This window comes from Falco peregrinus, chromosome 3 (assembly GCF_023634155.1).
Source record: "Falco peregrinus isolate bFalPer1 chromosome 3, bFalPer1.pri, whole genome shotgun sequence".
NCBI lineage: Eukaryota > Metazoa > Chordata > Aves > Falconiformes > Falconidae > Falco > Falco peregrinus.
Genome location: NC_073723.1, coordinates 18,590,221 through 18,613,416, shown reverse-complemented (window position 1 = coordinate 18,613,416; position 23,196 = coordinate 18,590,221). Strand labels below are relative to the sequence as shown.

Sequence of the window (23,196 nt, the reverse complement as noted above, 5' to 3'; positions counted from 1 at the left end):
GCTTGGGCTATCCTGGAAATCGATCCTGAATCTTTATGAAAGGGAAACTGAAAAACTGCACAAATGCAGAACACCTTTTTCAAAAGCAGCTTTAATCTTTTACCATTAAAAAAAAAAATCACTACATATTGGCTTCCATTGATAAGAATTTGCAGATATGTTAATTTTTAAGTTTTTGCAATATATTTACTAAAGTTATGCTGAATAAATGTAAGAAAACCAACTTTATATATTTGGAAAGAAGACTTTAATAGTGTTGTTATATAGAGTATTGGCCAACTCAAGCGGGTCATCTTCTCTTACTGCTGCCATTATTTCCAGTATTTGACTAAAAAAGAAAGATCAATATTAGAAAACTCTGAAACTCAGTACTGAATATACTTCAGACTGCTGCATGTGTATGTACAAGTCACTTAAGATTAACCATAAAAACCAACGCTGAGAGCAACAGGGCAGGGTGCTCAGATATGCAAGTAGCTTCACTTTTAAGTCACTAACTGCCATTCCCTTTACACTGAACACTGGTTGCTCACTGGTACAGATTCATCTTTGGTCTTTTGACTCTTGTTTGGAGGTAATTAAACAGCTTTCTGTTTCAAAGAAAGTGTCATTTTGTGGGTGTCTTTATCAATGGTCTTCATTTTTCAGACTGAAATTTGTTAGCCTTTCAAGGCTAAAGCTGCAGGATGAATACAGTGAAAAAAAACTGGTCTATGGCAAACTCTAAATTCCAGATACAGCCTTACCTGACAGTATAGCTGCCATAGTAACTTACTCCTACTTCCCCCTTCTCTAGCTTAATTGTGATTAATGCATTCAGATCTTTGCAGTAAATGTTAAATGAGAAATCTTGGAATGCCCATAGCCTTGATACAAACCAGGAAAAAGAGGCAAAAGAAATAGGATGAACAGCATTAACACTAAGGAACAGAAAAACAAGCCGCTATCTTTCATCTAGTTACTTTCTTGATTTTCTGTCAGTCTTTCTGGAAAAAAAAAAACCACCAGTATTCCACATAGTTCCTAAGATGCATCATGCTTTCATATTTTTTTTTTCCTAGTAGTAGAAAAAAAAATTTCTTGGTGAAGAGCAAGCACCTCAAGCTTGGTGGTAGGATTTAGTGGTTTTGGGTTTTGGATCTTGCCTCTTAACTTACACAATGGCAAAACTGTCTTTAAGGAAGACAGAGTAGAAAAAGTTGCTCTTAACGGTTACTGGAATGCAAGTATTTTCGTAGATGCAGAATTAGCCCATTTCATAACCACTGTTGTGCTTTGCAGCCAAACAGCTTCTTGATTTAAGGGGATGTTCCAGATGAGATGGCCTGAGATCTCATCTTACAGAAACAAGTAACAAATACCAAAGAATTTCACCCTTGAAGAGTCTTGGTAGGTCTTACATATCCATCCCCACTTGGATGCAGTTGCATGCTCCATGTTACTCTAACACTGTGTATATGAAATTGCTGAAGGAGGAAAGAAAAAAAAAAAAGCCTCTTGTAGCTAAATTTTTTTTTAAAAATAGATTCTAAGGTAAGCAGTGGAGTTCTAAAATATATATAAAGCAGAAACATACCCATCAAAATTGAAAGGTGTTCAGTACCATCAAAAAGATAGGTGGAAAATTCTTCCTGCCAACTGAGCTACATTAAACAGTATATATACCCTAAACATGGCACACGCTTTGTGGCCTGAGTCTTAACTTTCCCCTCACACAGATCTTGCTACTTGAAAAGTCACAAAATGCCAATTCTCAGTTACCATACTTGGATTTTTCTGAAGTTTAAGAGGTTCTCAAGTTAGTAATCTACAATTAGTATGGGGTAATGTTAAAGGGACAGTAATTTTGAAATAAGGCTGAACTAAACCAAGATTTTGTTTTATAAAAGGAAGCAGAAGCTGAAGTATAGCATTTGTGTACTGCTCTAGGACAGACTCTGTGCATTTACAGTTCAGGGGTTTCTGAAACGCTTCTGTAAGCTACAACTAGGGCAGCAGACAAAGACACAGGGGTGGTTTTAACACCTGCACGCTTGCTGAAATAGCCTTGTTCAGTAACATACAGGTCCTCCACTTGTGATCAGGGAACTGTTCTCAGTTAATCTCTTCCCCTACTCCAAAATCATGGACTGACCTTAGAAAGTCTTAAAATACTGATTGAGTCCTTCCACGCTAATGTCTGCACTTCATGTTTAAAATGCAAATAAAAGCAATTTCAAAGGAGTACTACAGTTGACATACTGCATGAAATATACCTGAATGCTAGGAGGTGTCACCATGTCAGCTTAAACCATGCTTCTAGTGTGATCAGTGGTCTTCCAGTTTTTTTTCAGGTCTCCCCAAAAAGCAGCAGAATTCCCTTCAGTTCTCAAACTTTTGTTAAAGATACCTTGCTGAATACATAGATTCTTTAGTACTATCTCGAGCACTATTTCATAAGCTAGTTCCAAACAGGTAGTTTACACAGATCTTCACAGAAGTAGATACTTCAATGAAAAAAAAAAAAAAAGAAAAATCCCACTTCTGATCAAGTAAACAGGCTGTGCACCTGGATAGGTACAGCTGTGAGCTTTATTTGCTGAAAATTCATTCATGTACTACACAGCAAGAAGAAACCTGCCCAAATTGCTTTTTCTTTTCAGAGGGTTGATGACGAGAAGATGACCGAGAAGACTGGCATAACTTACTAACCAGACTTCAGTAACCGTTGTGAAAATTCAGGCATTTCATCTATCAGTGCTATTTAATGGAGAGAACATTTTCACTAGAACAATGATAACTATTCCTGCTTATCATACCTCTGTGAGAAAGTGTGTAAAAAGGTGGCAGAAAAGCTGCTTCTGTACTTTCTGACTGCCCATAAGCCCCTGGAGCTTGCTTTTGGTGTTCTGTATGTTGAATGATGTTCCTTGTATCTAAACTTCACCAGATCTGGTGTTTTTAAGCCCATTAGTAGAATGAAGAAATGACCCCAGCCAGACTGACGTGGCAGTTCATGTCACAGGCAGTGCGATAAGAGGCACAGGGACTACTCGGTGTCTCAGTACTGCTGCTTCTGCAGAGGGCTGTACAGCTCCAGTGCTGTATCAGTTGTAAAAATAACTAAGCAACAACTGAGTGAAAGTTACTCAAGTCAGGTTACTTTACAGGGTTTAACCCCTTCTCCCAGGTATCAAGTGAAAAGACAAAACCAGTACTGGTTTCATTTTCAGGGAGCTTTTTATATCCAGAATTGCAAGTGGGAAAATTAGCCTTTTTAAATTTTTCCACAGCCTATAAAGCAAAACCTTCCACAAGTGTCAATATATTTAGAATTCATTTCTATTTACTACATTTCCAGTGAACTGATTTTTTCCATTTTTTCCCCTGTGAGTTTTTAAGTGTTTTAAATAATAGTACAGTAGTACACTTACATTATGTGGCAGGGTTCATTTCTGTCCTTCAAGCAGTGCCCTATTTCCCATTTCTTTTTTGTAGGAAATGTAGTTTTAACGTATTTTGATCCAGCGTGAGTATTTTTCACTCCACACCAAGGTGCATCTAGTTTCATTTGGAAAACACAAAAAAGAATTAGGAGTATGCAATCATTTGAGAATAGGATGAGATAGTTTAACCAACCACTTCCACAGACCAAAGTTCTTGCAATCTCTTTCTAATGGTGACTTCCAATTCAAAATGGAATCCACGAGATCTGGGCAATTTAATATCTTATAATCTTTGGATTTCCACACCATTACCTTCAGGATTTTACATTTTTAAAATATCAGCAACAATAGTACATAACACTAATTTCCTCTGATAAAGACAGCTAGATAGACTGCACGTGTTCCACAGAAACTTCCTGTATAACAGGCCTATACTTCGTGTGCAAATAAATTCAAGGATTTAGGCACTTGGTGGTTTTCCCAGACTTATAAGTACAGTCCTTACTGCCAGTTATTGATAACTGAAACGAACATGCCAAAAAAAAAAAAAAGAATGCATACCTAGTCCATTAAAATCACTGCTTATTAGGCCAAGAGGGGAATTCAAGCCGCCTTCTTCCTTACTCCATTTAAAGAGTAGTTGTTTCCAAATGCCACTACTGCTACCAGTGGTAAACTCATAGCCACTGCCCTGTGTCTGGCACATCTCCAGCAAGCTAGATTTTAAAAGATATTCAAGCAGGATTCTGGCACCTAGGTACATTTAAAAATGTGGCTTTGTCAATTTGTCCTTTTCATCTTCCCCTGCAATGTCAGGAACTGACACAGCAGCTTAGTTCTTCCAGCAGAAAGCTAGAAAGGAGTATTTCTGGAACCTGTACACTGCTTTCCCAAGTGGAGAAACAGCCAGTCCTTTTTCTACTCTGAACTCCTTAGATCTTGATTCTGCCTTATCATTGTTACACAAGCGTATCTCGTTGCCCAACAGTGTTTTAAGTCACAAACTGACCGCGATAAAAAAATCTTACCAGTCTCTATCATTAATCGTTCGCTAGGAATTGATTTCAGTGTTTCCAAGTTGGCTTCTGTTTTCAACGAGCTAGAAAAATCAGTTTGGTTAAAAAAAAAAATTAAAAAGCATCCAAAAATAATTACTTTGCCTGTTAGAAATGTTTTGCAGCAAAGGCAGCTTTCTAAATAATTTCGTTTGTGAGTAAAATTTGCTTCCCTTTTCAGAAGTACTGCCTGTACATTCAAACTTTGCAGAAAACAGCAGATTTGGATAATTAAGTCAATGAAGCCATCCTACCCCAGTAAGCATGCAGAACCCCTGCCTGCACTGCCCATGCTTGCCTGGCCTCGGCAATCCATGCAGCTTATAAAGCAGTGCTGGCTGGCTTTTGGCCAGGTAGCTGCTGAAAATTCAGACTGCATAACCAGCAGATGAGAGGCTGCTCAGGTTACATTTGCATTACTCCTGGATTTCACATGGCAGCTTAAAATTACACCATTTTTTAAACAGTTCTCAGGACTGGTTCCACGTTCAACAACCTTATTTATTTACAAGCAAGGACTGACCTGAGGGTAGTAGAATGGACCTAAGACTAGATTAACTTGCTGAGCTGTAATTTAAGAACTTTTTATGGCTTACAGACTAATGAGTGCAATTCTAAATCTGTCAGATGATTAAGAGTCGTGAGCTTTGCAAACTTGACCTCATTGTTTAAAAGAAAGCAATGAGGTCACTACACTACAGCTGACATTTTACAATAGTTTTATTTCTTGTAAGGAACTTACCAGCCATTTATTCCAATATAAAGATCCAAATCTATCATAGCTGCTGCTTCTTCCTTTGTGCCATCAAAAGAATGTACCTAGAACATATATAAATACAGATGCACACATACATACAAATATATGTACTTCATTTAAAACTCCGATCATTTAAAGGTACGTATTAGGCTTTATTTGTGTCACAAATACCTTTGATAGCATGCATTACACATCAATATGAACATATATATGGACACGGCTCAGTTGATTCTGAATTTGGGCACAGTTCAGGCTGAAGCCCCTTGAATACTGCAAAAGAAGTGGTTATCGTGTCTTTATTAGTGATAAATGTGTAGAAAAAGCCTATCCAGTGGTACCGCTTTTGCCCCAGGAACTTCCTGTAGATGATAGCTGTGAGACCATACACAAGAAATAATCTTGTGCACACTGAATTTTGACATTCTTTCCTCAGAATTCCCTGCAGAGCACTCTCAGGGACATAGTAACAGCAGCGTTACATTCTCCAGAGATTTTAGTCCGCTGAGCTAGAGAGACAGTCTATTTGGTCATGTCAGGCACTAAAGAGGCAAGTGGCAGGTCTACAAAGAGCGTAATGCATCTGGGAACCACAGCTTCTCAGCCTGAGTGGTGTAAAGAGACTGCCTGCTTCCCCATGCTGTGAGGGGGACAGTCAGCTGCAGAGGGTGCTTGTCAGCTCTCCACTAGTCACCAGTTTTGCAGAAAAAAGAAAGGAAGGAAGGAGAGACTATAAGGTATTACGTAAGAGCACAACATGCGCAAAGTACTGAGCTAGAAGGTTTTTGTGGTAATGAAGGGGAAACCTGGGGACTGAGGTATTATTGTAGGAAGTATGATCTGATGTGAGTATGACAGAATAACCCAAGCATTTATTACTTTTGGAAACCCCCCGCCCCACCATAACGGAAACCTGAAAGAGCATTGCTGGATTTTCCTAACCATTTCATCCAAATTTTTCCAGTTACGCTTTCAAATTAAAATACATGGTCTGAATATCTAAAGACATAAAGTAATCAAAAGTTACACCTGGATCTAATTTGAAAATTATGTCCAATATCAGAAGCAAATGCTTGAGGTTACAGCTTCCACTGGGAACACGCATCTTAAGTTATCTGTGGTCTGAAAGGACTGCAGTTACAGACACTGAAGAACTGGGAAGAGGCCAATGTCAATTATAAGGTGCTTAAACTGCCCTTCTGGACAGGCCAAGAAAAACTGCTCATGTCAGCTGCAGAGATTTTTCTCAGCCTATCTTCTTACCTTGCAAAAAAACTGCTGAATAAGCAACAAAAATAAAAATACTAGAAGGGTCTCGAAAACATTAATTAATAACTTAAACAGGAAGAATACCCAGATTCTTGACAAACAAGAAGTTGCGTATTAAGCAACAATATTCACACATGTGCAAATGTAAAAATGAATGCTACACTGAAGCCCATACTTACCACACCTCCTACAAATCTATCTCTGTTTCTTCTCACTATGTCTATGAAACAAAACAAATAAAAATGTTAAACAGCTTTATAACAAAGGTGAAAGATTCAGGCTTCCAGATTTTTCATACTCAGAATTTTCTCTGAATATGAAATTCTCAAACAAAACCCACCTAAAAATTCAGCATGTGAGTTTCTACAGTGGAGAAACATGGGCAGCTGCGTCTGCTCTGACAGGTCAAATTGTTTTTCAAAATACCTGTAAAATAAAAATCACCTTTAAACAGCAACTCAGTGTAAGAGCAAATAGACAGCAGAAGAGTTTTTTCCAGCTTTTGTCCTCCAGAACTAAAGACTGAATTAATGGATTTGCCATGCAAAAGCTGTTATTTGTGCAAGGATTTAAAAGGAACTCTTTCCCATGGTATATTCGCATAGTAGTGATCTATGCTGGAAGACAGGTAAGTGGCCAAGAGCATCACTACTGAAGAATGCACACATATATATGCTAAGCATGTACTCTTGTGTAGTGTGGGCGGTGGAGTTCATTTTTATCTATTTATTTTTAATGAAAGAGGAACGGACTGTTCTTCCCACAAAGCTTTGAAACGTCAGGAATTGGAGTGCAGATCACACAGAGACCACTATTTCAAGAAGCACTAGTAAATGGGGGGAGGGGGCAAGTGAGGGAGCACTATGCGTGCTTCTATAGCCTCAAAGGGCCAAACTGCATCACAGCTGGCTGACCTCTACAGTAAGAATCCAGAGGTTTTGTTTGCCTTTCCATGAAGGTCAGTCTTTCCTCTCCTGGGGTGGAACAAATACCAATATTAGGTATCTTACTTCTGCCCCATTCTGCCTCCTGTCTTCACGCTTTCAGAGTCTTCCACTGTTCCCTCTCCTCTCCTTAGTGGGCCTGCATCCTCTCCTTTTCACTCCTTTTTCTCTCTCTCCTACTTCCTGCTCCTAGTATTCCCTTTGAAAGGGCAGTTAACAGCGAGGCTGCTATCCTATGAAGAGACATTAAATGTGGGCAGAGGGAAGGTTAACTGGATAGCCAGTCTCCCTAGTGCAGTTTCCAATGGAAACTAATCAGCACTGAACTAACCCATCACTTGCCATTTGTGGCTAGTTCTGCTCCAAAAGCATTATCGTTTACCATTTCTGTCTGCCACGCTACACCCAAGCATGTAAATTACCAATGCTCTGGAAACACAGTAGAGGAATGTATGCATGGCAGAAGGCCAACAGTGCATAGGTGACTCAGTATCCATATACGATTTGAAATATGACATTATTTGGACAAGGCAGGAAAACAGCATTGCCTGTCCCGACAGGCTGGGGCTATATGCACATATCTGATTTCTTTATGTGTTGCTGTTAAAAGCAGTCCAGGGCACTGGGGCATTTCCATCATCAAATATCAGTCACATTTCAAAGGCAAATCAAGCGCCCACATACTGCTGCGTATGATTCACATAACAATCAGGAAAAAGGAACATCAAGCCTTTAGTTTGATGCACATTCCCCACCCCACCCCCCAAAATAAAAAGCCAATACAACTGGTCATTTCATTTTGTGTAATTTTCACTATCTTCTGTACATTCTGTACATTACAGTTTGATACCTCTCCGATAAAAATTACCTTTGCTGTTTATCAGTGCAGATCTTTGAGATAAAACAGGTGGAACAGAAATCAACCAACATTAAAAACTGACATAAAAATTCAGGAGAATGAATTACACATACTTTGAATCTTCTTTGTCTAGATACTGTGCTTAGTTTAGCTTGTTTGACTAAATATAAATTTACTTGCAACTCATGATTGCTCTTGTAGCTAAACAGCTAGAGGTGCTTGATTATTGGTGTGGGTTGTTTAAACAGAAGACTTGCTTCATATGGGAATGAGGTTTTAGAGACCGAGCTGCAAATAGTTTCCTAAGTAACCTACTGGCCAATTTCAATCTGATCTGGAGAAGGGCTGTGGTCCTGAAAGTACAAAGTTTAGTGCGCCTACAGACGGAAAAGCAACTCAAGCTTCTTCTAATCCTAGCAACAATAAAGCCTAAGACATGCTGCTACTACCCCATTCACCTCCCCTCTTTGACAAGGCAAGTTCCTGAAGGGTGGGGTGCAGAGAAAGAGCATGAGAAACCCTGGAAAAGCATGAAGAAACCAGACATACACTGATCAGAATGGTAACAAAGTAAGTCATTAGGAAACTAAACCTTACTAGTTCCAGTGCTTAAGGAACAAGCTTTCTCTTTGGGCAACTAGACTGTCGTTCAATATATGCTGGTTCTGTGTTGGTTCTTGATAAGGAAGTTTGGAAATACTTCTGCATGGTTGTTTGCAGGTTTAGTTTTGATCATCAAGGTCAAACACTGTGGGATTTTCAGATTTGGGATCAAGACACTAAAGGAGCTGAAGCAAACCCTTGCTGAGGTAGATCTCCAGACAAACAATTATGGAATGATGTAAGAGTTACAGTGCATGTGATGTTGTTCGCCCCCTCCAATTTGCTTAAGAAAACGCCTGTTACTGTGTCACTACGCCCCACAAGCCCCTCCCAGTAGTACAGCAGAAGTGAAGCTTCCGTATTAGTCCATTTATAGCGTGACCTTCATCATAATATAAAGGCGGTACCTTCACCTAACCACCATTCAAATCACCATTTTCTGTTGGAAAAGTTATGTGAATGAAGAAAAATTCCGAGGGAAAAAGAAGTCCTCAGGTATGCTACAACAAAGGAATTTCATCTTTATCAGCTTTTAGATCCCAGAAAAAAGGATAAAACACCATGTTCATTTTTACAGGTGAAAATTATCTGGAAGAAAACACGGCGTAACTAACTAGAAAATAATGATTAAACATTAAACAGAACAAAGGTCACGCTCAGATACCCACTGGGAAACTGCCATACTGCTCTTCCACCGGGTAACTGTGCAGCTGCTTGCTAGCTATCCCAGTGACTGCTGCAGCACCTGAACTACAGATCAGCTGAAACCCAGGGAACTGCCTCCATACATTTCACACTATGCCCTCCTTTTTTTAGTTCATTTATCAAGCATACATGGAATATTGATTTAAAAACTCACTACCCAGTCTGCTAAAGGTCAGGAAAGCCAGACTGACTCCAACTCTGTAGGTTTCAACTAGTAGAAATAAAAACAACCCCAAACCTTGACCATGTTTCACAAACATGGAGGACGAAAAGCAGAGAATGCTGTCCTTTTACAAAACACAGAATTAACAAACACAGTGTTTGCAGGCATCTGTCCTGGAGGCTTTCAGTATTTCTTCACTCCCGCATATTTCTTGCTTTCTGTTTTTTTCAATCAGTCCTGCCAACTGCAATTTCCGGCAAGGGCTCTCAACAGATCTCTTAGACATTAGATTTATGTATTTCATATAATTTACTGAAATAGCTCATATAATGATAGAAAGCCTTTATCAGCCTCAATTAGAAAGGACTCACCTACCACTTTAAAACTGACTTCTCTTCTACCCTGTCACCTCTTTCCTTACAACCCAATTTCAGTGCACCCAATTAGAAGTTCTTCACTACAGGTCTTCAGCTTCAGTCCACTGGATAAAGGAAATCAGGTGGGGTTTATTTCCTCCCAATAATATCAAGGCAGTATGTATCTTAAAATACGATATTCCACCAGTGGTTTAGTTTGCCACAGCAAAGAAACAGGTTGCGCTTCAAGATGTGCTTTGCTGAAATTTGTGTACACTGAATTCTACCAGGAAAAATTCTGCCCACTTTGCTGAAGGTTTTACTGTATGACTGTAGCATTATGAAGAAATTAACTCTACCTACTGCTAACCTGTAGCAATTAGAAAAAAATGCACAACTAACCACTGCCCCCCAGTGACTAATTTACTCAGAACAATAACCTGTAAGTGCAGTCCATTAATCACTCCTCTTAAATGAATTTACCACTTGTATCTTTCAGTCAGTTCCCTCTGTTGACAGAAGTTCTGAATACAAGAATGCCAGCTCATTTTAGGGGCTGTGCTAGCTTCTTTCCATTCAGCAGCTATGCTGCTCTTGTGCTGCACTTCACCTCCTCCCCTGGGCTGCTCTAGGATCTCACGAATCTTCGTCAGGCCTTGGCCTTTGAGTCACGAGTTGGGCAGTTAAGCGCCCCTTGACTGTACCAGCACCTCTTGCATGGCTGAGGTGGAGAATGGCACTGATTGTACCAGGAACTCCTGGTAGGGAACAAGAGTGGAGATAATCAGTCATTTCCCGATAGCCCTGGAACATTCCTGACACAAATCGCCGCCCAAGTGGAATGGTACCATTGACACTGGAATTTTGAAAAACCTACCAGCTCAGGTTATGGCCAGGATGGAAATTTATGCATGACTGAAGCCAATCATCTCTAACCCTATGAACAGTGGTCCTAAGTGAGACCCTTTGAGCTCTTCTGGACTGCAGCGGGCTACAACCAGCATGTGGGACACCTCTCAGAGCTCATGAACTCGCAGGTTTGTGAAGTTTGGAGAACCATCGCTGAAAGCTGATGGGGCCTGGACTGAAACCCCCACTCGTTGAGGCTCAACCCTTCACTGGTTGAGAAATGCCAAGGTATTCAAAGTCAGTATTTCACTGAACTAGAGGGGAAATTTTAATAGGTATACCTTTGTAAACATAAGAGATCTCTACACATTTTCCTCTTTATGTCTGTGTGCATTTGAACTGATTTAGATACCCTATCTATACTTAAGTTACTGTTGTGATTGCAGTAAATCCTATTGATTCGCTTTGTAAATGTTAAATTCATCAATGATTAAGTGTTGCTAAAATCTTGAGATCCACCTTAAGCTCTGAATAAACCTTAAACATCCTTTAGACACAAACCATTGACCAAGTCTGAGACTAAGATTTGACCTAGCTGCACCTAAGCCCTGTCACGAGTTTACAAAGCAAGGGGGTCTACTCTGAACCTCATGACTAAATGCGAGGGTCTCCCTTACCATTTTGTGTCTCCAGTCTGTATCTAAATTCTAGCTCAGTTCTCCTTTGTATGTTTCATCCATGCAATAAGTAATAGTGTGAACTTTGCCACTGAATCTCTGAAGTCACACTCCCACAAATTCATATTAAAACTATCTTCACTAGTAACATTGATGGTGATTCTTTAAACAACCTAAACCACTCATCCTCAACAGCTGCATATATTACTTCAAAACACAGATCTCTGCAGCTCCTAAGACTACCTTTATTGTCAGCTCTCAATTACCTGCTCCCAGCTAACACCTGCCTTACTACAAGCCCATTTTTCCCCACTGCTGACTACCCTTTTTGACAGTTCTCTTCCCTTCCCCATGCATGTCACTGAACAACCCAATTCTTCTGTCATTGAAGTGTTACAGTTATTTTCCCCATGAGTCTCTAAGAGTTCTCACTATTAGCAAGAATGAACATCTGTCACACCCAGAAATCCACAAATTCTGATCACTTTTACAGAAAAAGACATGTTAAATCAACACCAGGCAGGTAGCAAAATTTAGCACATAGCACTACTTGAATGTAGGCATTTTTCTTTAAAGTCCCATTTTTACCAAAAAACACCCAACATAACCCTGCAAATTGCATGTCTATACTTGACAAAATGCTACATGGTAGAACACAAGATAGAAAACACTCCTGTAAACTGCTACAAGTCAACTTATATTCATTACAAGTTTCTTACTTGAGTTGGATGTCCTTTGGGCAAAATTCTAATCTATCAAAATCTACAAACAGAAAGAACAAAAAAACCCACTTAGTATTGCAGGATTTTTTTAAATATATGTCTAGAAAAAAAAAAAAAAAAAAAAAGTACTACGACAACACTTACCCAGGCCACATTCTCCAACTGCTATTACCTTTGTCTTATTTTTTTCAACCAGATTTTTTAATTCAGATAAATACTGTTCAGGGCTACTCTGCTCAAATTCTCCACAGCGGGTAGGATGACAGCCAACTGTACTGTAAAACATATCTAAAGCAAGACAGTATTAGAAGGTTTTAAGAAAAAAAACCAACAAACAAACCACACACACAACAAATTATGTAAGTACAGATCGTAACTGTATATGGACTTTTTTTTATTGCTCATAATTTTAAAAGAAAATTCCCTTTGACCATCTTTATCTTGGTAGCGATTTTATTAGACAGGTATTTTCGGCTTTAAAAATGTCAGACAGTATCTCTAGTGGGGTGTTTCTTTTTAGCAGACATTTAGTGTACTCCAAAACTGCAACTCAAAGCTGAATTATATTCTGGTGGAGCAGCCCTCAATAAATCATACAGTTGTTGAGGCTGGAAAAGACACTTTGTTCAAAATGCATCGGGTTATCCTCAGCTGTACAATTTGCAGACAGCATGCTATTTCCCTCATGTGCCTCTACATTAGCTGTTACAGAATTTCCCAAGCAACATCTAGCCTGATTTAACAAAGTATCTAATCTAGATCACTTTAGTGCCAAAACTAACATTTCTCTTAAGTGCCTCTATGGAGAACCTAAAAGCGTGGGGGGAAGGAAAGACTACGTAGGGCCCTGAGCAACTTGACCTAATATTAAAGCTAGTCCTGCTTTGATGAAAGTAGAGGTAGATTGGGTTGGACCAAATTACCTCCTCAGGTTCAAATTATTCTATGGTTCCATTCACAGATTACACTTCAAATACATATTTGAACTAAACCACGTTAAGTAATTAGTGGAGTGATATTTGCCTAAGGAAAAAAGAAGAGCCATTCCTTTCCACAGGAAGAAAGGGAAAACTTGGAGAACCAGGAAGAGAAAGATACCTCTCTTGTTCAAGCTGGTCATGACAGACTGGTAAATAAAAAACAAACAAAAACACACCAAAAAACATATATTCCACACCATATTAGCATCCTATCTTATTTATAGAACAGACCCTCATAAAAAAAATTTTATTGCAGAAATTTCCTGTAATTTCTATTTTATTTAGAAGTAGAAACTGCAGGAAAGACCAATTCCTTCCAAGACACATGGATCTCAAGAGCAACACACAGAAACTCATACACAATGCATTCATCCCATTCTGAAACATAATTTCTCATTTTAATCTGAGATTCTGTAAAACCCCTCCAAGGGCAGGGTCCTTCTGAACTGTGAGTGGAGAAGGTTATATTTTTGACTGACGGTATAAGTTCAAAATGAAAATACCATTTGTCTGTGCCAGCTGCAATGCATCTTTACTATCTTGTAGACTCCCACCTGTAATCAAAAACTTGAAAGAAGAAAAGTACTGTCAGGAAGTATGTTCTTCTTTGAACATCAAACAGAATGTTTAAGAAAACACTAAGATATAAGTAAGAATCTAGACAGAGAACATCAGAATACAATTACTATTACATATATAACAAAATTTCATAAATCAGTAACCAACCTCAATGGTCTTCAGTAGCTAGTAAATATACTATGTACCAAAACCTGATGTTTTTTTTCTTTATCAAGTATCTTCTATGCTAAGTATTTAAACCATTAAATGAGTAAAATACTTCTATTTGCAGCAATGTTACCTTCATTAGACAATGACCCAAAAAGCTTTATTTGTATTCAAGAAATAATATTCAGAAACATTCTCCCTGTCTTACAGGCGGAAAAACTAAGAACTCCCAAACAACCAAAACAAGACATGAGCAAGCAAGCAGATAAACCAACTAAGGAGTCTGTATCAAGACTAAGTATTACAGATTTAGGAATTTCTGGCTCTGATCTTTTATTTTTACCTTAAGATCAAAGGTTATCACACCAGAATTGTTGCTTCCAGTGCTTTTTGAACCACCACTTGCAGAATATTGCACCCTAGGTCCTAATAAATCATGACTACACTGTTCTTGGACAACTCTTATCCCTACACACAAAACACACCAGCCTCAGTCAGTGCCAGGCCAGACATTTCTGCAGTATGCTTAGTTACACATGGATGCATCCCAACAGCATCACCAGAAAAATAAACTAAGCTGAAATTGGCTCAGTGTACATACAGCACAGGGCAAAACTTCACAAAAAATTACCATAAATCAGAAGCTATATGGAAAAATAAAGTATTTTCAAGTAAACAGATTAAGTTTCTAGGCAAGTAGAAACAGTCTGGGATGGAACAAACTTCTGACACCATACAGGCCAGTAGCAAGACTGAAAACAGGTAAGGACAGGCAATTTCTGAATTCCATTTCTGTATCCACCGTGCATCTTCGAAAAGTTACGTGGCTAATCTATTTTTGATGATAAAATAGAAAATTGCCACTTACTTTCAGAGGGTGCTATAAATATTAAACTGTTCTTATACAACACATATAAACGCAGTAAATGTGACAATGATTCTGTATATGCTGCAGTGTGGTAGCTTCTCCATCACTGGAGTTTCTTTTTTTTGTCTCCCAGTTTATTTCCCACTCCTCAGATGACAGTCTTTCAGGAAACTTGTCAGATGTCTGTTCCTCTTCTAGAGGAGGATTTATTTCTAATCCACCAGCCTTATTAGTACAGTAGAACAGTATGTGACAGTATGCACTGTATTCTATTTTAATTCATGTTTTTGCCTTGCCAATTTAAGAAGTTGAGAGAGATATATAGGCAGGCTGTACTAAAGGAGTGTGGCGCACAGCTCAAAATACCAATTTCAAGCTAAGAATTACAAACCTGCACATAATGATGAAGTTTTAATACACGTAAGCCGGTATTTACTAGCAGATACTCAGATGTCTCAACTGTATAAGAGTTTATGGGCACTCCCAGCTCTTCTGCAATTACCAGTTTCCTTTACAAATAGAAATATCTGAAGTATCTCGATCAGAAGAATTTTTGAGCTTTGAACTGTAGCAATTAACTGTCAGGTATCACACAGGATACAAGGAGGAGTGGTACCCATAATACAACATGGAAAATCATGTACTAGTTGATTGCAATAGGTCAGAGGAGAACATCTTTCTGTTGAAACTGTACAAAAGAAACTCTACATACACATCACATAGCTCTGAACTTCAATAATCAGCATTTAGTGATCTGTGCAAATCAAAGACAACACTATGCACAGAACACTAGCTTTACGCTATCGAAGGAAGTTACTGCATTTTCCACTGCAAGTTCCAGAAACATTTGTTTTAATAGGGGAGCACTCAAAAACCAAAGTATTATAAAGCAGTTTAAAATATAAAATTAATTTTATTATAAGAAATTACCTTTTTAACACCAACTTTGACTGCTCTCTCTACCACATCCAAGAAGTCATCTGCAAAAGTACATAAAGATGTCATAAATTGAACTTGAGGTTTCACAGCATAATTTAACTACTTTTCAAGTAAAAATCACTTTCATGCAGTCAAAATGCCTATCATAAGCAATCTTTAAACCACACTTGACTGATCTTTTGAAGACAATAACTGAAGACCCAATTTGAATCCCAAGTAAGGAGATGTTCTGGTTTTACGTCTATATCTAAAGGCCATGAGAGCAAAAAAAGCATGCTATAATTAGTAACTATGATTCAGCAATGCAATACTTTGATAGTTTATTGTTCATATTTTCAGATCAATTTTTCCATGCAATCCTAAAATAAATAGATCAGCCACTGTTCATTTTGCTCTAGAAGCAGAGGTACCTGTATAGCAGCTTAATTACAATTAAAAGAATGTATTTTGATTAGAACATCTAACTTATTTTATCACACTTTCTTCTTCAAGCACTAGTAAATAACAGGCATCCAGTTTTTGACGAGAAAAAAGAAAAACTCTAACCTCATGTTCTGACATGCAAGAGGTTTCTATCTTAATGAAGGTGATCCTGTCTTTCAGCAGATGCAAAGAAACATTCACCTTGATGTTTTTGTGTTCCCCTGTAGATTCCTCTGAACATAGGATCTGTCAGGTTAATACCAATATCTATGAAAAAACAAAGACAGAAATCAGATGTTACAGTCGCTCTACATTTTATTCTGAGCATTAACCAACTAGTGTATCTTAATAGCCCCCAACTATCACACTGACAGCCCACAAAAAGCTTAAGCATGAGTCTACTTGCATAACTTGAGTTTACTGCTTCCTAGAAGTAACAGAAAAATAAAATTTGGCCCTCTGCGCAACTCCAGACTTCTACGAGTGTCTAAGATGCCCTCAGAATCACCAAAGCAAACACACATATACTGTTTTTCGCAAATAAATCTGCTTTCCATGTGAGAATACAGGTTTACTCCAACAAGCAGTAACAGGGAAGGAGAAACACAGCATCTGACACACAACCTTTACATGGGGGAAGCAGCAGACCACCTCATACAAGCTGCCCGTTTTCCCTCCCTACTGCCCAGGACCATCCAGCCTGGGAGCTGCACAAGCCAGACAGCCTGCAATGCAGTCACGGACCAAGGCTGCTCCAGCCTTTGCCTGGCTCCCCGGGCTCTCCCTGGGCTGCAGCCTGGCGGAGCAGGACTGAAGCCTGGGGTTCAGGAGCAGCCACCTCCGCAGCTGCCAGAGCCCACGTTTCTAGCGAGGTTTCTAGTGAGAAGGGAAATTTTCCACGTAGCGTTAGGCTGCTCAGTCACACGGAAACTTCAACCTGAACCGACCTTCTGAAGTTATTCACATACTTCCCGCCGAATTCCCTAGAAATAGCAACATTTTCAACGAAGCCAACTCCATACAATTAGAAACCGACCACGACTAAGGTGCCAATGCCAAAAAGGGGATGAGGGGCGGCCAGAAAACCCAGAGTTTCGGGATAAGTTTGCGGAGCCACGCAGCAGCCCCTCAGCGCCCTGCGTGGAGCCCCCAGCGACGGCAGAACCCTTCCCAAACACTTCTTGCAGGCTGAAAGGCAGCCTGCATCGCCCCGGAGCCACCGAGAGGGACCACAGAAGGCGACCAGCCTTGGCTGAGGGGCAGGACCTACCCAAGAGCGGGCCGCCCCCCGGCCGCCACGCTCGGCCCCTCACTGAGCGGGCGGCGAGCACAGGCGGCGTTGTCTGCCTCAGCCTGGCAGCGGGCGGGGTACGGAAGGCCCTAGAGGGGAGCAGCCAGCCCGGCCGGCCGGGGCACAGACATCCCCCCCCCCCCCCCCGCCGCCTCTGCCTCTCCCCTCACCGATAAACTTGGCGCGGCTCATGGCGGCGGCGGCTGCAGCGCGAGCGACGCGCCTGCGCGCGGCCACGCCCTCCGCCTTCCCGTCGGCCCCCGCGCGCGAAGGTGAGGCGTAGGGCAGCCCGGCATGGCGGCCTACCTGACGCACCGGCAGAAGGTGCTGCGGCTCTACAAGAAGTCCCTGCGGCACCTGGAGTCCTGGTGCATCCACCGGTGAGAAGGACGAGGGGAGCGGGCCTGGGGAGAGGGAGGCCTGGCCTTCCTGGGAGCGGGGCCTCTCAGCTGCCCGCGTACCCGGGGGCGGGCTGGTGGCCGGCCTTCCCCGCGGAGACGGGGTGTTGAGCTTGGCAGGGGCTTTGTCCTCGTCCCTTCCTTCCCTTCCTTCCCTTTCTTCCCTTCCCTTGCCGTGGTTGAATGGGTGAGGGAAAAGCCTTGAGGGTCACTTGCCTGTGCCTGTCGTAGAAAAAGGACGGTGCACCAACAGGAGCTCCTCAGAGGCTGGTTTTTGCGGTAGGGGTGACTGGTGATGTTGCCAAGTGTTGTTTTTTTTTTTCTGTATGTGATTAGTGTTTTCCTCCAACTTACATCGCTGTGTGTAACCTCTGTCTGTAGACACAAGTACCGCTACTTTGCCTGCCTCCTGAGAGAACGATTTGATAAGAACAAGGATGTGAAGGATATGGTGAAAGCTACAGAGCTGCTGAAGGCAGGTGAGGTGGAGTTCTGGGCAAACCAGCATCCTCAGCCGTATGTCTTCCCTGACTCCCCTGGGGGCACTTCCTATGAGAGATACGAGTGCTACAAGGTAAGGTGGCCTATAAAGTTGTGTGTTACTGTCTTACCTCATTCTTTTAGTGAATGTAGAATGCATTAAGTGGACTTTCATAGGGCTGCAGCTTCACTCAGCAGTATCATTTCTCTAGTACAGCACTGCTAAACATAGTGCTGCTTGCATGGGAGAAGCTGTCCTGCTTGTCTCATCCTTGAAAATGGAGTTTATTGGTCTGTCTGAACACAGCTAGCTTCTTTTTACTGGGATAATCATCAGCTCTTTTGCCAAATGGAAGCAGCCCCACGGTGGGTCAGGCAGGCATAGTGAAAGAGTTGGAGCTGAGCTGTGAGAGTAAACAATGCGGAGGAAGCTGTGCTGCCCGTCGTGTTGCCATCTGGTCACAGCCTTGGTTTTTCTCTGGTCTTGTCAGATGATGGCTTGGCTGTTAGGGGACTTCACTCGGTCCCATCATTCTTCCAGCATCTTGAGTAATTGAACAGTTTATCATTTCCCTTCATATGCTGTAGTGCCAGATACATATTTTTTGTATTTGTTGTGTTGCTGTGTGATATGCAGTATGCCTGAAAATAGAAGCCATATTTTTAGAATCTAAGGCACTTCTAGAGGCCTTTTTTCCCCTGAGATTCTTCTCTTTAGGAGTAAAGAAACAGGTTTTGTAGAAGAACACAGGGTTTTCACTTCCTTGGCATTGGCTCCCTTAATGTATTACAAGAAGTTGATACTAAGCTAGAGAGTGTATGCACCCATTTTCTCCTGAATTTGAAGAAAGTGCTGACACAGGAATAGATCCGATGAGATCTTTATGCATCAGAAGCCATGTGAAAGGAAGACTGTAGATTTATCAGAGGCAAAAAAAACCCACATATGAGTGAAAAAGGGGAGAGGAGGACTTAAGCTTATGCCAAAGTTGCAGGTCTTAGCAGTAGTAGAGGTAATAGTGAGAGAATCTGGGCAGAAAAACAGCCATTTGAGCAATAAATGGTCAAGATTAGTCTTTATATAAAAACCAGAAACTCATGTATGTTCTCTGTTCTTTGCCTTGTTTGATATGCTAAAACTGTCCTTTAACAAAATGGCTGTCACAGGAGTTTGATGCGTTGATATATCAGTAACCGTCTGTTGTGGGTGCTGCTACAAAATGTAATTTTTAGATCTCGGGCTGTTGGATAATTTTAATTCTTTGGGGTGTGTGGATTTTTTTTTTTTTAAATATTATTATCAGGCCTGCTATTTCTGTTCAGTCAAAGGTTTACTCGGTGATGGAAATCACAGCAGGAAACCGGAAGTGTAAATGTTACTGGATGAATGATGGTATTGGAGCAACTTTGAATTCTCTTTTTTTAAGAATTGTGGTTTTTGGTGGGGTTTGGTTTTGTTCATAATTGTTCCTGTCTTTAAAATGTTAATATTTAGTGATACACTGTTGCAGAATTTTAAATTTCACTTTTTTCTTGATTGGACATGTTAGAGGTCAGGCTAATACAAAGATCCTAAAGACCACGAATTTTTCAGTATAAATTAATAGTTGGAGGAAAGGATCTCTAACCTGCTGTCTTTGGGAGAAGGAGAGGAAGAAATGAGATCTTCTCTTCCACCTGATGGAATTAATTTGAGAACTTTAGAACAAACTGACGTGACCTGGGACTTGTCTGTGCTATCATTTAAGCCAATCACTATGTTGTCTTCCTATGACTTAGGATAATGTGCGAAACAAAGACTAGAAGTACTGACCTCTGCCATGCAGTGCCTTGAGATTAACAACAGCCAAGTAGCTATTTAATGGTGTTTTATATAGTACTTTATTTCCTGGTTTATTTATCCATTTTAATAGTGGCTTCAGTGATTGCGTTTAGTTCTTTTCTATTTGTATACTATATATAATTCCATATATAAACCTGATTATATAAATTAAATTTTTCTTGAACAGCTTCCTGAATGGTGCTTGGATTACTGGCATCCATCTGAGAAGGCAATGTATCCTGATTACTTTGCCAAACGAGAGCAATGGAAGAAGCTGCAGCAGGAAAGCTGGGATAAAGAGGTCAGTGCTCACTGGATGCACAGTAAAGCCTCTTTAGCACACAAGTATTTTGTGTGGCATTTTGATGGGTTCTTGGAAAAATTATCGAATGCTTACTGTGGGCTCATTTAGAATCTGCTTTATTAGAACTCTTGCCAGTGTGAAACACTGACTTGACCTAAAATGCCTCCAGAGGGACCACAGTTAGAGCTTCTTGAAGGCTTTGAAGGGAATGGGAAGTTAAAGCTGAACCTGCAACCATGTTTCAGGTAGTACAGGGCTGTTGTAGCAGTTTTTTGCTAAAAGAAATTCCAGAGTGGGATGAGAGGAGATTAGTCACCAGAGAATTTCGCTTCTGCTGCTGTGAAACTGTGACACTTGGTTGCACCTTTGCCAACTGACAGAACACTGTGGCAAGTCACTTTCAATCAAGTCTAATTTCTGGCCATCCTAAACTGAGATTCAGTTGGGAAAAGCTGATGTTCTTAGAATAGTTCTTTAATTCAGTTATAGAGAAATAGTCGTATGTAGTATGGCTGGTACTCATTAGAATTAACACAGTGGCAGCCAGCACTTGCGCTGCTTCAAGAAAATTGTATTGAAAAGATCTGAAGGGCTGTTGGTGGCATGCAGAAATAGATGTCTCCTATGGACTGGACTGGAAGTTGTTCCAGAATTGTATTATGTGGCAGCTTTCCAAGCAGCAAGAGAATTCAGTCTGTTTAATGTAGCAATGGTGGAAATAATGATCTTTTTATGTATAATTTCTCTTGTAAATCGCTTTTTACTCCTAAAAATTCCTTCTCAATTAGGTAACACGAGCCTGCAATGATTACTGAGTTTAAGTGAATACTGGGAAACATGAAACCTGTCTCAACTGAAGGCATTAGTGTGGTTACCCCCTTCTGAAATGGGGGCCAGTTTAGCTTACTGCCTGGGCACAGAATGAAAACTACAGTTTGGAAACGTGCATTTATGTACTAAAGCGATTTTATGTCTCGTCTTCTAGATTAAGCAGTTAGAAGAAGAAACTCCAGCTGATGGTCCAAAAACTGAAGCTTTGCCTCCAGCACGTAAGGAAGGGCATCTGCCACCCCTGTGGTGGCACTATGTTACAAGACCTCGTGAAATGCCGATGTAAAAGCATTATTTCATGTGAGAATTGAAGCAGTTTATCTTCTGTAGGCAGTTGACATGCCAGTGATCACATGCTACTCTAAATAATACAAAATAAACGCAAATAAAGCAGGAGAAGGCATTATTCTGACATACTCTTCTTCTATAGCATGCGCATGCTTCACTTCCAGTTTGTGCAGTGTAAAATAGATGGCTGTTAACATATACCATATCTACACTATATACCTAAAATGTCAGAACAGTCAGCAGCCTGTGAAGAAGTCTTACTGACCCCAGAGCAAGTTTTGTTGCAGCTTTCGTAATAGGAGTTGGAAAAGTCAACTACGAGACTGAAAAAATTGGCCACATAAAACCTCATGTTCCCAGGGAAGAGATATGGATGTAAAGGGGTGGGAGAAGTGGATTTACTGGGGGGCTGGATGGAATGGTAAGCAACTAAACTGGGAATACCTGTGGCAAGAGCTGGTCTCCCACTGTGGAGACAGTGGGTAAAAACCAGTAATTTCAGCCCTGTAACTTGGAATTTGACACTACAGGTGAGGTGTTAAAGCTGGAGTTTCACGATACTGACAGCAGCAGCTGTGGGCTTTGGTTGCTCCTGCAATGAGCCTATTTCTAGCCTTGCATAAGAATAAAGACTTCTTGCCCTCCTTCCCCGCTGTGTTGGACTCTGCGCTGCATTTTTCACTTCGGTATCAAATCTCAGAAGACGTAAGCCTTCCTTACAATGTTGTGCGTTCTTGCTGGTGTGGATAACATTGCTGTAAAGCACCAGAAGAAAGTTCATCCCCATGTAAATGGAATCCTAGATAAGTAGAGAGCTGTATCAGAACAAGTGGCCCGCTGAGCAATGTGGCTCTTGCATGCTCATTGACTGGTCACAAGCAGTTCTAGAAGGCAACGTGGTACAAGGGAGTAGGTATAAAAAGCTGTTTGCTTGTGGCCGCAATCCCAAAACATGGATATAAGGCACAGGAAATTTTACTAATGCTTTGACTAACTGCCCTGTAAGAGAACAAATGGGATATAGCCACCTAATAAAAGCTCGTAGGAAAACCTTTCTGGCTCTTCTGCTGTTCTTCCATTTTTAGGGCTGAAAGAGAGGAGATTTGGGCTACCTTATCTGGCTTCCAGATAGTTATTAATTACATAAGTTATTTGTACTGTATTTAACCCTAGGGCCTAATTTTTCCATGAACTCCAACTTAAGGCTTAAAGATAACAAGAGATGGCAAAGGCACTAACTTCTGTTTTGAGGACTAAACGTATTTAGCTTGGGTATTAGAAACTGCTTTAAAGGTGGCTGGTTTTTTAGAAATCGTACATGGCTCTCTCCAGTAAGCCTATGTGCTAAAATACACCTGAATTTTGAAAAAAAACCGCAAAAAACCAAACCCCCAAAACCTCCAGGAAAACAGCATCACATCTTCCACTGCTGAAACACTCTTGCCAGGAAGTGGGATCTGTTCTC

The 23,196-nt window shown here is 40.5% G+C and overlaps 2 protein-coding genes across 6 annotated transcripts; one reads left to right on the top strand and one right to left on the bottom strand.

Moving 5' to 3' along the window:
- Positions 1 to 72: 72 nt before the first annotated feature.
- On the bottom strand, positions 73 to 17,854 carry TATDN1 (TatD DNase domain containing 1). Of its 5 annotated transcripts, none has more exons than XM_055799015.1 (12): positions 17,779 to 17,854; positions 16,519 to 16,584; positions 15,886 to 15,935; positions 13,865 to 13,928; positions 12,526 to 12,669; positions 12,379 to 12,421; positions 6,844 to 6,929; positions 6,683 to 6,723; positions 5,223 to 5,299; positions 4,454 to 4,524; positions 3,414 to 3,540; positions 73 to 328 (listed from the first exon to the last, which is right to left on the bottom strand). In XM_055799015.1, the coding sequence occupies exons 1-12, from the start codon at positions 17,798 to 17,800 to the stop codon at positions 226 to 228; spliced, it is 894 nt and encodes a 297-aa protein (XP_055654990.1). In that variant the 5' UTR covers positions 17,801 to 17,854; the 3' UTR covers positions 73 to 225. The 5 variants fall into 5 exon arrangements, with proteins under 5 accessions (XP_055654990.1, XP_055654989.1, XP_027648173.1 ...); XM_055799014.1 differs by having other exon boundaries at positions 16,441 to 16,584; positions 17,779 to 17,838; XM_027792372.2 differs by lacking the exon at positions 17,779 to 17,854 and adding an exon at positions 17,588 to 17,611 and having other exon boundaries at positions 16,441 to 16,584.
- On the top strand, positions 17,799 to 21,849 carry NDUFB9 (NADH:ubiquinone oxidoreductase subunit B9). Its single transcript, XM_005241362.4, is given in 5 exon segments — positions 17,799 to 17,880; positions 17,883 to 17,988; positions 18,388 to 18,580; positions 20,496 to 20,609; positions 21,598 to 21,849. Coding segments are annotated over 5 exon segments (627 nt in total). The 3' UTR covers positions 21,730 to 21,849.
- Positions 21,850 to 23,196: the final 1,347 nt, after the last annotated feature.

Excerpts from the sequence above, each read along its gene's own strand:
- TATDN1 (XM_055799015.1), bottom strand. The coding sequence starts at position 17,800 with ATGAGCCGCGCCAAGTTTATCG. Across the intron at positions 12,670-13,864 it reads GCAGCTGGCACAGACAAATG|ATATGTTTTACAGTACAGTT; the intron begins GTATTTTCATTT and ends GTCTTGCTTTAG. Across the intron at positions 6,930-12,378 it reads CCAAAGGACATCCAACTCAA|GTATTTTGAAAAACAATTTG; the intron begins GTAAGAAACTTG and ends TTTATTTTACAG.